At 36.3% G+C, this 13665-nt stretch overlaps 1 protein-coding gene and 2 non-coding genes across 3 annotated transcripts; 1 reads left to right on the top strand and 2 right to left on the bottom strand.

Moving 5' to 3' along the window:
• Window positions 1-656: 656 nt before the first annotated feature.
• Window positions 657-2230, bottom strand: LOC127849808 (acetylcholine receptor subunit alpha-like). The gene has a single exon (XM_052382561.1). It carries the CDS (start codon window positions 2112-2114, stop codon window positions 831-833), a length of 1284 nt encoding a protein of 427 aa, XP_052238521.1. The 5' UTR covers window positions 2115-2230; the 3' UTR covers window positions 657-830.
• A 4889-nt stretch (window positions 2231-7119) lies between these two features.
• On the top strand, window positions 7120-7191 carry Trnac-gca (transfer RNA cysteine (anticodon GCA)). The gene has a single exon. It is a non-coding gene; the product is annotated as a tRNA-Cys (tRNA).
• Window positions 7192-8517: 1326 nt separating this feature from the next.
• On the bottom strand, window positions 8518-8589 carry Trnad-guc (transfer RNA aspartic acid (anticodon GUC)). Its single transcript has one exon. It is a non-coding gene; the product is annotated as a tRNA-Asp (tRNA).
• Window positions 8590-13665: the final 5076 nt, after the last annotated feature.

Genomic DNA, 13665 nt, shown 5'->3' with positions numbered 1-13665 from the left:
CCCCCGGTTCTATCCCGGGTTCCGACACGAACGGAAGCAACGTTATAACATTCTGGTAATAAAGTCCTTTCTCACATAAGAAATCGTTCACTGTAATAAATGTTGATAATTACAAATTACTATCAATCTAATTACTCATTACTCCTCATGTGTCAGTTTATTTGATATTAACTTTTAAAAACCAGCCGACGTGTTTATCCTCGATTCATATAATAGACCACAAGCATACGTATTTTGAAAACATTTCTTCAATACAACTCTCAAACATCAAAACAAAAACAATAAGAACAACTACGACACGACATGTTATTCAATCATTTTAATTAGTCTAAAGAAATAAGCCAAAGATTAAAACACCAACGTATTCAACTGTGGCACGATACAATTTATAACCTACCGACAATCGCATACTAAAGAATGTTTAAGACTAAATTCGCGAATGAAAAATATTTAGATAAATACGAAAAAATCACATACAGAATTTATCAAGAGTTAGACTTAGCGCCCATAAATTGGATATAGAGACTGGTACATAACATTATGAGATATTAACGCATATGTAGACTATGTAATGCAAACGCTGTCCGATTATAATTTATTTCTTACTTGCTCAATCTCTCAAGATCTCCGAAAATATTGTACTCGAACTGGCCAAATTTGTGCAATTTTAAAATAAAATCTCTTTTTAAAGTAATATTGTGATTAACAATGTTGCCAGATTAATTACCGACGCCGTGAAACTCCGTGAGGAAAAATTACAAGCATTTGCTGCTTCTTAAATACTTATTATATAACAACGTTAACACAGGTGGGCAATGTGCTGTTGTTTACTAGCCGCGACTTGTAACAATAGCAAGGAAAACAGCGAAACTGCAAAGTGTTGCAAGACCAAACAACCAGAGAGCAACCACGTCGACCATGTAGCTTATTTTCTTCCACGTGATCTGTTCTTCATCAATTGCTTCTGACAGTTGTCTCTTAATATCATTCTCATTTTCAGCTTCAGAGATAGTTTTCACCGTCTGTATTCTGGTCGCTTTTGATGTTTTCCTAAATAACTTTCTCATCCATACAGGTTCTATTTTTCGCTTTCGACAAACGGCGCATGTCCAAAACCGGTAAATACCAATCAGCCAGTTCGGAACGGGAATTTCTGGATCCTTGCTGTAGATACGAAGGTTAAGAATGACCACAACGGTAATCGCCGCACTTATAACCATATCTATGATAAGTTTGTAGGAAACGATCGGAACGGGTTTCGAGGTCCTGGGTAACATAGCGCTGACAATGGTCATGAAAACCGCGATAGAAAGGAGAACGGTTATACAGTATGAAACCCGCTCTCCGGACTCCGGCACCAAAAGAAACACCAACAAATTCAGGACGCTCAGGAACAAAATAGGTAATACCACATTAACTAAGACATATGCCGGTCTTCTCTTGAGTTTGAAAGTAAAACTCACTTGCCAACTATACCCAAACGATTCGGACTTTGCTGCGGTGTCGACCAGGTCCCACATAGGGTGCTCTGAAAATAACGTCATTTCACGTGCTTCCGTCGCCGGTAGTAGGAATACTTCACCAAGCTCGTACCCCATTGCATTATATGAGAGCGTGCACGTCTGTGTATCAAAGGGGTAGCTTTCGACGTCGACAGTGCACGTGGACTTTACTAATGCTACCGGGGACCACCTAGCGGTTCCATTGGCATAATACCTTATGCGATTCCATGCCGCCCCAAGGCTCTCGACGTCGTCTGACGGCGACGTCAGGATAAGTTCTGGCACCCACACGTCATCATATGAAGTCATAATTTGAGACGCGCCTCCGTAATTCTCTGGGTTCCATGTCATACTTTCATCCTCCCAGCTTATACTCAAACCAGCCACAACGGAGAACACTTCGCTGACTTCATTGAACTCCTGAATTGACTTGACCAATAGCTTAACAGTGACGTTCACAATTTCACTCTGATTGTGTACAGGTCGCAAGTTTTTGTTGTAATTGCTAAGCAAGTCCCGTAACAAAGTCTTTGTGTCATTTAAACTCGCCCCATTAACACAGCACAGAAATGTTACATATACAAACGCAGCAATACCTATTTTTCTCATCATTCTGATGTTTTATGATATAGTTTCAGTAAATAAGCCGCGTGCTTTAATTAAGTTTTGCTGACGATAATTTTAAGCAACGTTATAACATTCTGGTAATTAAGTCCTTTCTCACATAAGAAAACGTTTATAGTAATAAATGTTGATAATTACAAATTACTTTCAATCTAATTACCCATTACTCCTCATGTGTCAGTTTATTTGAAATTAACATTTAAAAACCAGTCGACATGTTATCCTCGTTTCATATAATAGACCACAAGCATAAGTATTTTGAAAACATTACTCCAATACAACTCTCAAATGTTAAATAAAGTTTCTGGGAGTCACGTGAGTATGTTAATGTATCGCGGTTGCTATGTTTGAAATGATCGCCACCCGCGTATTTAAGGATAGAGCGGTTAACGATTGTTGTAGATTACTTGAATGTTTTGTTATTTCATAAAAGCGTTAATTAATATCTTATTGATTCAGTTGAAAAACATTTTAGACCGCTTTAGTTTTGGGAAATAAACACAACTAAATCAAGAAATCTACGTGCTGAATGGTTCGTAAATACTCAGAGGATTGACGTCGCACTGATGACAAAATCCAGTTCAAATTAATGGAATGTTTTTACGATCGAACATAAAAAGCTTCGTCAATAAAAAATAATTATGCAACAGTAATTAGTGTTTTGTTTTATTTTAAAAGGTCTCAGATAAAATATTTAAACGGTATTCATTTACATGGACTTCGTCAATAATTCATGACAGGAAAAAAATTAATAGAAGACCTGTCCTAAATGAACTGTGTTAAAAGCTTTCACACGAGGGAATGAATACGAAACCTAGTTTTAATGGTTTATTATTATACAAAGAAAACTAAGGCGCGGTTTTATTCTACGAATTTAGAGAACACCAGAGATATTGATTTTACATTGACTTGGACTGAATTATTGTCTCTTATTCAATACTTGGAACTAAACAAAATGGCTTTACGAAATAACGAACGCAATTTCTGTGTATGTTTACTGAATAAACAAACGCAACGGCAAAATCAATTACAAAAGGTTGGCTTTACGAAATATTTTACTCAATTACATGGTTTGTTTGATGCTGAGAAGAATGGGTTCAAAACAATTTTAATTTAAAGCACATGTCGAGATGTGTGTGCACTGCTTATCCTCATATTTATGTTATAGAGATAACTTTGACAAAATAACAACAATATGTCTCCTTTTTTTCGCAATTTGTTGCTGCACTGGCAACCTACTTTAGAATTTTGGTTGCCTTGCTAAAGAATAACAAGCCTAGAACATGTACATGTTGTGTTTTTGTATCTAATACATTATCTATTTTCTTTAAATTATTGAGCAACATTTTTTTCCGACAAGACATAATTTTAATGCATCATGTCTTGTTTTTTTTGGTGTGTGAGCCGGGATCGAATCATTTTGCCTGGTCTAATTGATCCACAGTCGCCAATTTGTATTCTATGTTTAATTGGATTGAGTTGTTAAAGCTTTGAAAAAGCAAGTTGCCCTTCTTTTTAGCCCCACTATAACCAACTTTTGATATTGAGTTTCCTGGGCTTACATCTACTGGCCCCAGGCTAACAGGCAACCACTAAACCTGCTAGTTATTCAGGATGTAAGATCTGACAATGTATTGAACTCATTCAATTTGCAAGTCTGAAGATATTTAAGGGACCTTTTCACGTTTTGGTAAATTGACAAAATTGAACGATTTAATAATTTGGAGAGTTCTGTTGCTTTCGTTCTATTTTTTCATACTACGAGGATTGCTTATACATATAGAGTATTAAATACATCTCTCATTGTATGAGCAAGGATGCCGAGTGGTCTAAACGATATACCTTTATTCTAGGGGTCAGTGGCTCGATCCCAATTGAGGGTAACGTTTTTTTTTTGTTTTTTTTGTTTCTTTAATTTCTTTTTTTATATAATGGAGCTGTTAAGATCCAATGTTTACATTTATCAATGTTAAGCATTAAATGACTAACTGTGAAAAGGTCCATATTAGATGTTTACTTCAAATGCCACAAGGTAAAAATTTAGAACCCATTTGATGTTTAATTGATTTAAAAGCTATTTGGTTTATTTGCCTTGTGAGCGAGGTTACTTCGAAGTTATTATCACGTTTATTTTTCTTTGAAATCATTTATAAAAAAAATAATTTAAGCTTCATTTTGGGAAAACAGGGCTAAATGCATATCCATCAATTGTTAATTCAATACAAGAGACTCTCTTTAAACGAAAAACACCATAAAATCAGAAATTGTCGTCCTTGATTAGCTTGTGCGCATTGCACAGGCTAATCAGGGGCACAGGCTAATATTATTTGGCATGCATTAAGCCCTGTTTTCCCTGACATCAGCCAATATGTACAGATTTCCCTGATAAACTGGCCAATGTCGTCTTACAAGCTGTTAAACACTAGACTGGCCGATGTCGGGCGAATGTCGTCGCACAAGCTGTTAAACTATATTGATTACAAACACACACTCGCTGTCTGCAGTGTACCAGTGGTGAAGTATAAACAGGCAGATGCGGTGGTTATCGTTCCTAGCGTAGTTTAGAGCAGACTGACTTTCAAAACTTCCTCTAGCTAGCGCGAACAACTAAAAAATGCAAGCGTGACACAAAACTACGTTTCAACTAAGTCGCAAACGGTGTCAAAGCAACGTTTAAACTTCGACTTTTCAATTGATGTTTGCGAATAATACAAATCATTTTAATCCTGCATCAACCCTCTTTAACTCTGGTTAATGAGGTGGCACGTCTGATCTACAAAAAGAGTCTTACACGCTATTTAAATCCCCATTAATGTCAACGCGGGCTTTGTACTACATGTATTTAATTTTGCAGAAGGTTAATAACGAATCCAATGTGATGGGGTGAGGATTTAACGGATATATTCATTGTAGGTATACACAATAACTGACAGCGACGTATCGTTATGATAGAGAAAGTGGCCATTATTTAGCAGTCGGGTTCTGAGAAACCTTGGCATAATTCATGTGCGTAAAGTGTCGTCCCAGATTAGCCTGTGAGTCGGCACAGGCAAATCAGGGACGACACTTTCCGCTTAAACTAGATTTTCGGTGAAAAGGGACTTCCTTTCAACGAAAAATACTATTAAAGCGGAAAGTGTCGTCCATGATTAGCCTGTGCTAGGCTAATCTGGGACGATACTTTACGCACATGCATTATGCCTAGTTTTCTCAGAACGCGACCTATTTATGTATGTGACCATATTTGATTCATAGAAAGCACATTAATACTAATCGCGCGCCAATGTCAGTTTTCCATGTCACTGACTTTTTAAGAAAAAGCATTTAAAGCTCATTGAAACCTCCATTAACTCTCCATCTAAATATGATTGTAAAACTCAGTAATCGAAGTAATACAAGTTCATTCCATTATTTGCGTAAGTATCAAATTTAGGCAAAATGACATTTTAGTAAACAAGCACTTTGTAAATGAAATGTATTTCATCTCCGAACTGACTTTGATGAGCTGTAGACATTCTCAATGACTCGATCAACTACTACATTTCCGCATGTCAAAGAGGGGATAATCACGTGATATTCAATATGGCGACGTCCATACCGACGTACCATATCAGTGAAAAGGTGATTAGCGTTTATTTCGAATTTAAATTCGCTTTATATCTCGACTTTACTCCCCGCAAATTTTCTCAGTGGAGCCCTAATTAGGCCATTCTGCTAAGAAATGTCGCACCGAGTAAAGTCGAGATATAGAGCGAATATAACAATGAAATGAAAGCCAGTAACTTTCTTCCTAATATGGCTGGAAAGTGAGCGGAATATAAAAAAATAATACAGGTAATAAAGGGTATAAAACGACGAAAAATACCTTCCTCGGCATAAACGTCACCGTTATGTCTGTCACGTGATTACCCCATCTTTATCAACATTACAACAAGGACGGTGCCCTTTTCAGTGATGCCAGCTGAACTATGTGCACTCAGTGCTGATGAAAATATAATATATTGCTTCAAATGATCTCATTGTTTTGACAAAATGTAAAACATTCAGTGAACCGAAAATACATCAAAACACAATTTGATTTGTCACGGAGTTACGGGCAAAACTTGATCACTTCTTAAAGCACATCTATTACAATACAGACTAGTTTGTTTTTCGAAATATCAATTGTCACGTTAGTTATGTTGAATGCTTGTATTAGCGCAGTAACATATTAACCTGGACACAATTTTATAACATTATAATGATAACTGTGTCAGGACAGTGCTAGAGAACTTACCAGGTTGTTCTATCTGCCAGCACGTCTGTCCATTTGCAGACACTTATTTTCTGAACGTTTGATGTCTCATCCGGATGATATTATATGAGCCTTGATCTGAGAAAATTTAATGTGGGCTTAATTCATATGCTTAATGTGCCATCCAAACTTAGCCTGTGCAGTCCGCATCAGGGACGACTCGTCACGCTTTTATACTATTTTGTTTTAAAGGAAGCCTATTTAATGAGAAAATCTAATAAAGGCGTAAGTGTCGTCCCTGATGAGCCTGTGCGGACTACAAAGGCTAATATGTGCATTAAGCCCAGTTTTCCCAGAACGAGGCTCATTCAGCGGGTAAAATGCGGGTGCTCCAACATGCGACATGCGACTTAGGGACTGTGATGTTTACTGTTTATTACCAGTAGGTAAATGATCAGTAACATGGCCTTGTTTTCGTAAAGCGAATAGAAATATTATTGAAATCATCTCGAAATAAAACGTTAATAGAAAGCGAGAGTATACACCAAAACCAAAATGTATTTGTAAACAAGAATTATTGGAAAGATCGAAGATTGAGTGTCGTTTTCACACTTGTGTGAGGATTTTAAACCTCAATACTACCGCGACATTGTTAATGTGACATTGAGAAATAAACATAAGGTTCACTGTATATAGCATGATATTGATCTTAATGAAATGTCATTAATTCAAATATATTTTTATCGAAGACGTCTATATGGGGATATAGCTCAGTGGTAGAGCATTCGACTGCAGATCGAGAGGTCCCCGGTTCGAACCCGGGTGTCCCCTTATTTTATTATATATCTATTTAAAGGTATTTCATTCGCTCTTTAATGGAATGTATAACTTTATTGGTTACGGGTTATTTTTTAAATGGTATAGAGGTAGCGTGCCGGGAAAGGTCCGGGTTTGATCCCACCTCGGGGAGCGTTCTGGTTATCTTTCCAAATATATACCAAGTGTTGGTTCTTTTAAGTCTATCGTAAGTCGCGATTATGAATGCCAGAAGGCAGTATACAATATGTCGGACAAATGGTTGATAAAAAAAAATATTTTTAATAAATCACGCAATATTTAGATAACGCTTAAACTTTTTACTTATTTCTGAACTTTTATAAAAAATGATGAACTTGCATGGTGGCAAAGAAATGCCTAACGATAAAAAAACTACTGAGCCGTAATTGGCGAACAAGATTTACTACATGTTACGAATATAGCAATGCTCTATTCATTATTATTACTACTACTTTTTTAGTGAATGACATCACAACGCCAAATAGTGATAAACGTTATATTAAGTTAAAGCGCAAGTTTGTGAAATATACTTACCTACTTGTATCGTGAGTAATTTGATCGAAACATGTAAACATCAGTGGTACCTAGTACGTCGTGCCCGAAGACGTATTGTCTATATTATTGTGTTATAGCAAGTACATTGGGGTGGAATATTTTATAGATCATACACTGATTATACTCGCGAATTATTTATTATGTTGTTGTTAACTCTGATAAATAATCGTTACTTTATGCGCTACATATAAAAACCTTCGAAAGATTAAACAATATTGTTGAATTGCAATACTCGGTTTACCAACAAAATAATCATCACGTGGTATTAAACAGAAGATTAAACTAAACCTTGGCATTTTACTCTCAGCATAATGGAGTGTCACTCAGATTTATAAACCTTCCAACTGTTTGTAATTTAATGCCACATTAAATGAAAATTGAACACAGAGTGTGTATACTTTCTGGACGTCATAGATAACGCCTCAAGAAAGGGGGCACAAACGCCGCAAACCAATATACATGTAATGTTTTAATCATGTATTCCGCGTTTTACAATATGTTTAAGAACATTGTAAACGCTATAAGATAAAATATTATCTGTACGTATCGTTTTTATTGTATGGGGATTGTGCTCAGTAGTGCATCATACAACTGCAGATCCCAGTTTCGAACCAGGGTGTCCCGTTGGTTATGCTTACCCAGGTTAATATATGAACATGATATGCTTATCTATGGATGTCGCTATCCAAAAGTTCCTTCATTGTTATAAAGTTGTTATATGTTGATACTTAACAAATCATGGCGAGACACCAAATAAAATAAATGCTCCCCGACGGGGAATCGAACCCCGGTCTCCCGCGTGACAGGCGGGGATACTTACCACTATACTATCGAGGAGATTGGACATAAGCAGCTTATCTTATTGTTAAAACCCATGGGCGCATATAACCATACCGATCGTTATATACTATACTATTATTATTATATTATTAGGATAATACATCCCAGAGGTAATAGTCAAGATGGCGACCTTGTAACGCCCGCGCCCATAATCAGATATACACGCTTTAGTGTACAACATGAATTGATAATTCGTTACGCACTGTACTATACGATTAATAAATGAACAAGATACACTTTCCTATGGATGTCGCTATCAAGAACAACCAAAAACACGTGATTGAAACGCGAATAATTGTTCACATTGAAGAGTTGAATGATTTATTTACAGAAAGCTTCGGGTCAGATCAGAACAACTAAATGAGTCCACTGGGACGTAAAATCAACAGGATGAGTTTAATACCGCATTAATTAACTAAATTTGCGGAAAGGTACGGGGCTAAGCAGGTTTACAAATAGGGACTATGTATTTGCAGTAATATTCGCGTACTTTTGATGCAGGCCTATCGGACCCGTAGATTTGTATGAATTTACCAATAATCAAACACGTTAAAGTGATTTTCGTTTCCCTTTTCATCAATGGTCCGCTTTGTATTGGAGATTTGCGGCGACTGTTACTGTTAAGTAGGTTACAAGTAAACTGTTCCCAACGAACAGCCATAAAGACGTTTGAGTCCACTTTCTTTGAATTTAAATTGCGCATTATGAGGTCGTTTGTATTATAAAGATGATAAAATAGAGCGGCCATTAATAATGCACTAAACAATGTATGTCGTGACACTATATGTATGGAGTACACAAGTATTGATCCATGTTTCCTTTGCGCGAAAAATAAAATTGACACATTAGTTCATGGAATAAAATGTGTGGGTTAATATTAATACTTGATGGAAATATGCATTGATGATTTGTTACCGACTCTTAAACCGACTTACACAACAACATTGCCACTATCCGCCGCATACATATGATAGAAAATGTCAATTTATAGTCAATTCTTTCGGATTTCAACTAAGCCTCTATGCGATATGTATAGGATACAATGGTTTATCGTAGCAGAATAACTCGTTTTGAAGCAGTAAAACTGTTGAACTAGTTTGGTCGCCATGTTGGATTCATCTTTCAGCAACTAATTCGCCTACCAGACTTCTGACCGGATATAAACCTCTTCGCACGGCAGATAAGGACCGATAGTGTTAGTGGAACCAGACAATTATGACGAATTCATTGGGTAGTTTAAACATCCATAAACTGTCAATAAAAACTAATTGGGGATTCTTCGCGGCGTCCCACCTTATTGATATCAACCGGGTCTCTAGTTTTATTTTTTCAGAGGAATTCGCCTTATAACTACATTTTACATTGCACTAGATACCATTAAATCATATAATGATGCTTTGCACATCTCCAACAAGTCACAAAGTGCTGAATGAACTGAATACGACAATAAATTCAACTGAAACACAAACATGCATATAAGGATTAAAACTATTTTAACCTGGGCTAAAATATTGAAAATAAGTTAATGAAATAATATAAACCTATGGCATGTGTGTGTTTAGGCTTTAAATGTTTATTTATTGAGAAAACATAATATTGCGGTCGTTGCCGCCTGTTTTATCCTACTAGTGGAAAAGGTATGCACATTTTATAACGAAATGTGCCGCGCTCTGTGAAAAAAGGGCTTAATGAATGTGCGTAAAGTGTCGACACTTATTAGCCTGCTTAGACCGCACAGGCAAATAAGGGACAAACCGTCCACTTTCAAGGTATTTTTCGTTTCAAGCAAGTATCTTCTTCGAGAAAGTCCACTATTGGATGAAAGTGTCGTTCATGATTAGCTTGTGCCCAGTTTTCCCAGATCGAGGCTCGTTTTTCAGAGTGACACGCTTACGAGAGGCACTAAGGTTAAAATCAAAGCGCTCAATGCACTGAATTTGTTCGCTGTTGTATCATCTTAGACGCAACTCAGTTTTCAAAATTTAGTTATAGCTTTTTATATCGCAAGTTTGAAATGACCACAACCCATTCAAATTTATAAAGAGTGTGTTTTAAAGCACAGGTCGAGATGTGTTTGTTTTTTCAAATGATTGATACAGCTAATCAGTGTGCAAAGGCTAATCTTATTTGACATGCACTAAGCCCCGTTTTCCCTGAGAGCAGCCAATATGTACGTATTTCAATGATAAACACTAGACTGGCCAACGTTGTCTTACAAGCTGTTAAATACTGTTGAATACATACACACTATGTAGTGAACCAGTGGGAACTATAACCAGGCAGATGCGGTGATTAGAGCAGACGCTCCTAGAATTCGTCGTCTGCTTAATTTTACTGCAGTTATCCACGCAGGCAGTCATGGATTACGGTTCATAGCGTACTTAACGCAGACTGACTTGCAAATTAGCCTCTACATTATTTGTGAGCGTTGAAACACAATAACCCTAAATTATAACTTTTCCTGATAAACTGTTTTAAATGATTCGCCTAAACAAGATGGGTGCTTCGTAATTTTTAAGGCATACACAATAGAGCACACAAATGCATCACAGCATTAATACAAGATAAGTATTGATGCAAAGCATCAAAGGGCGTCGGGAATGTCAGTGTAAAAGGCACTCAATGAAGTAACATGGATTGATTTTCTACTGTAAATATTAATATATTGGCCGAATATTTTAAACAAAATAGAAAAAGATACTGGTATAACCATTATCTATGATTTTGTGTTATAACCCCCAAATAACCATTATGATGTTGTGTTATAACCCCCAAATAACCATTATCTATGAATTTGTGTTGTAACTCCCAAATATTTCATAGTTCATTTTATTTACATTGGTTTCCTTTTTTTTACTGGTATCCGTGTGCAGTTTTCATTAATGGAACAGAACTGTGTAGGTTTTAAAAAATCTGCTTCATCTTGTAAGCGTAATTTCATATTTTTCTCAAATTCAAGAGGAGATGATTCTGAACTTATTCTTACGTTGCTCATTTACGATAGGGGTTGAGTACTCATTGATATGAAAACACTGTAAAAGTTTGAAAAAAAATTGAATGAAAACTGTAAATTGTATAAACAAGCTGCATTTCACAATACTTTGAAATTCAGTAAAAGATCATAATAGATTTATTGCTCCGATATTCATCATTGTCAATAGGGTTCGAGTAATACTGACATAAAAAACATTTAACAAGTGAAAGATTCAGACGTTAGTTGTGAAATCTTCTAAACAAGTGGAAATTGTTTATTTTGTCAAATTTAATAGAAAAAAATTCTGGACTTATTGTCCCGAGGTTTCTCATTTTAAATGAGGTAAAATGCTCATTGATATGAAGACACTGTAAGTTTGGAAAAAATCTGATGAAAAATGTTGACATAATCACCTAACCAAGCAATTTTTCACTTTCATTTTTAAATTCAAAGATACATAATTCTGGACTTATTGTCCGATATTGCTCATATAGAGTTTGGGTTGGGTCCTCATTGATTAAAAAAACCTGTGAACGTTTGGGAACAATCGGATGAAAATTTTGGACTTCGAACAAGGAATTCAAAATTTCTCAAATTCTAAGGAAGATAACTATGGACTTAATGGTCGGATAATGCTTAAAGGGCCCATACCACCTGGATAGTAAAACGTGTCGCGCTTCGCGCTCTATATGTGGTTCTTATTAAAAAAACTCCGAGGAGTGCTTGACTCTAGGGAAACGGGTTGCTGGGACACAGCTTCTCCTTGATAAGCGGCTGCTTCCTTTATCACAACTCATTGTTACAATCAATCATACTTGTCGCGCTTCGCGCTCTATATGTGTTAGGAATAGGCCTTTGATAGGCACCAAAAAAATACATGGATAATAGATGTGTTGTTTGCATTTATTTGTTAATATAAAAACACGTGTATTTTTTATAAGATATTTAAGTGATGTAAGAAATTTTAGTTAACGTTGTCACCACGTTGCATCCATTAATTTTAATAAAAATGTCCAATTGTAGTAAAATGGATTTTAAAATGTCTACATTTAATAAAGCTTTATTATATTTATTAACCTGACTGAAAAATTGTCAGCCGTCGAACTGTTCCGTTCATGCCGGAACGCGGGATTGAACCGGGGAGGGGCCTTTAGATGACTGTTGCGTAAACAACTTCAGTCTAACGCTCTCCCAACTGAGCTATTCCGGATGACATTCATTTATGTACTGCTATTTGGTGAAGTTGTGTATAGCGATCGTTATTATATGTCTATTAATAAACTAATGCATTGTACGTTTTCGTACCACTACGCCATCCAATATACTTGCTTGCCCGATAGGTCGTCAAATATCGTACTACATTGATTCTCCACTAAATAAGCAAATTAGAAAAAAACACACAAAATAAATGTATTTTGATTATGTTTTGTTTTTATACAAAACATCATTTGTTTTTATACAAAACCAGAAAGTTTCGCGTATTTGCCCAGTCCCTGTAATGTTTCCCCTGTGATCAGTTGTGGATCAGTTATTAATTAAAACAATCAGCTTTGCATTATTGGCAATAAATGTTGTAATAAATGTAATAGGCACAAATGCAGTACTTATTTGCACTAATTTACACAACAAATCACCACTATGCAAGATATTCTTAAAACAAAAATATATACATTGATCCGTAAAAAAACTTCTTCTCCCATAAGCGATAAACACTTGCATTACATACCAGTCGCCGCCCTCCAGGGCGACGCCAATAATTGGGCCGTGCTCTGTGAAAAGGGGTTTAATGCAAGTTCGGTAAGTGTCATCCAAGATTAGCCTGTGTAGTCCGCACAGACCTATCTGGGACGACACTTTCCGCCTAAACTGGAATTTCGCTAAGAAGAGACTTTCTGTAAACGAAAAATATCATTGAAGCGGAAAGTGTTGTCCCTGATTAGCCTGAGGACACTTTACGCACACACATTAAACCCCATTTTCACAGAGCACGGCCAAATTTTATACCAATGTGGTATGGTGTATGTAGAGTAACAGCATGCGCAACTAAACTAACAATATCACGCAGTGGTGTCGTTTCTTGCCCTCACATACAATTTCTG

Source organism: Dreissena polymorpha, chromosome 11, assembly GCF_020536995.1.
Source record: "Dreissena polymorpha isolate Duluth1 chromosome 11, UMN_Dpol_1.0, whole genome shotgun sequence".
Classification (NCBI taxonomy): domain Eukaryota; kingdom Metazoa; phylum Mollusca; class Bivalvia; order Myida; family Dreissenidae; genus Dreissena; species Dreissena polymorpha.
Note: the sequence above shows the minus strand (reverse complement) of the source record. Positions and strands in the feature narration are given on the sequence as shown.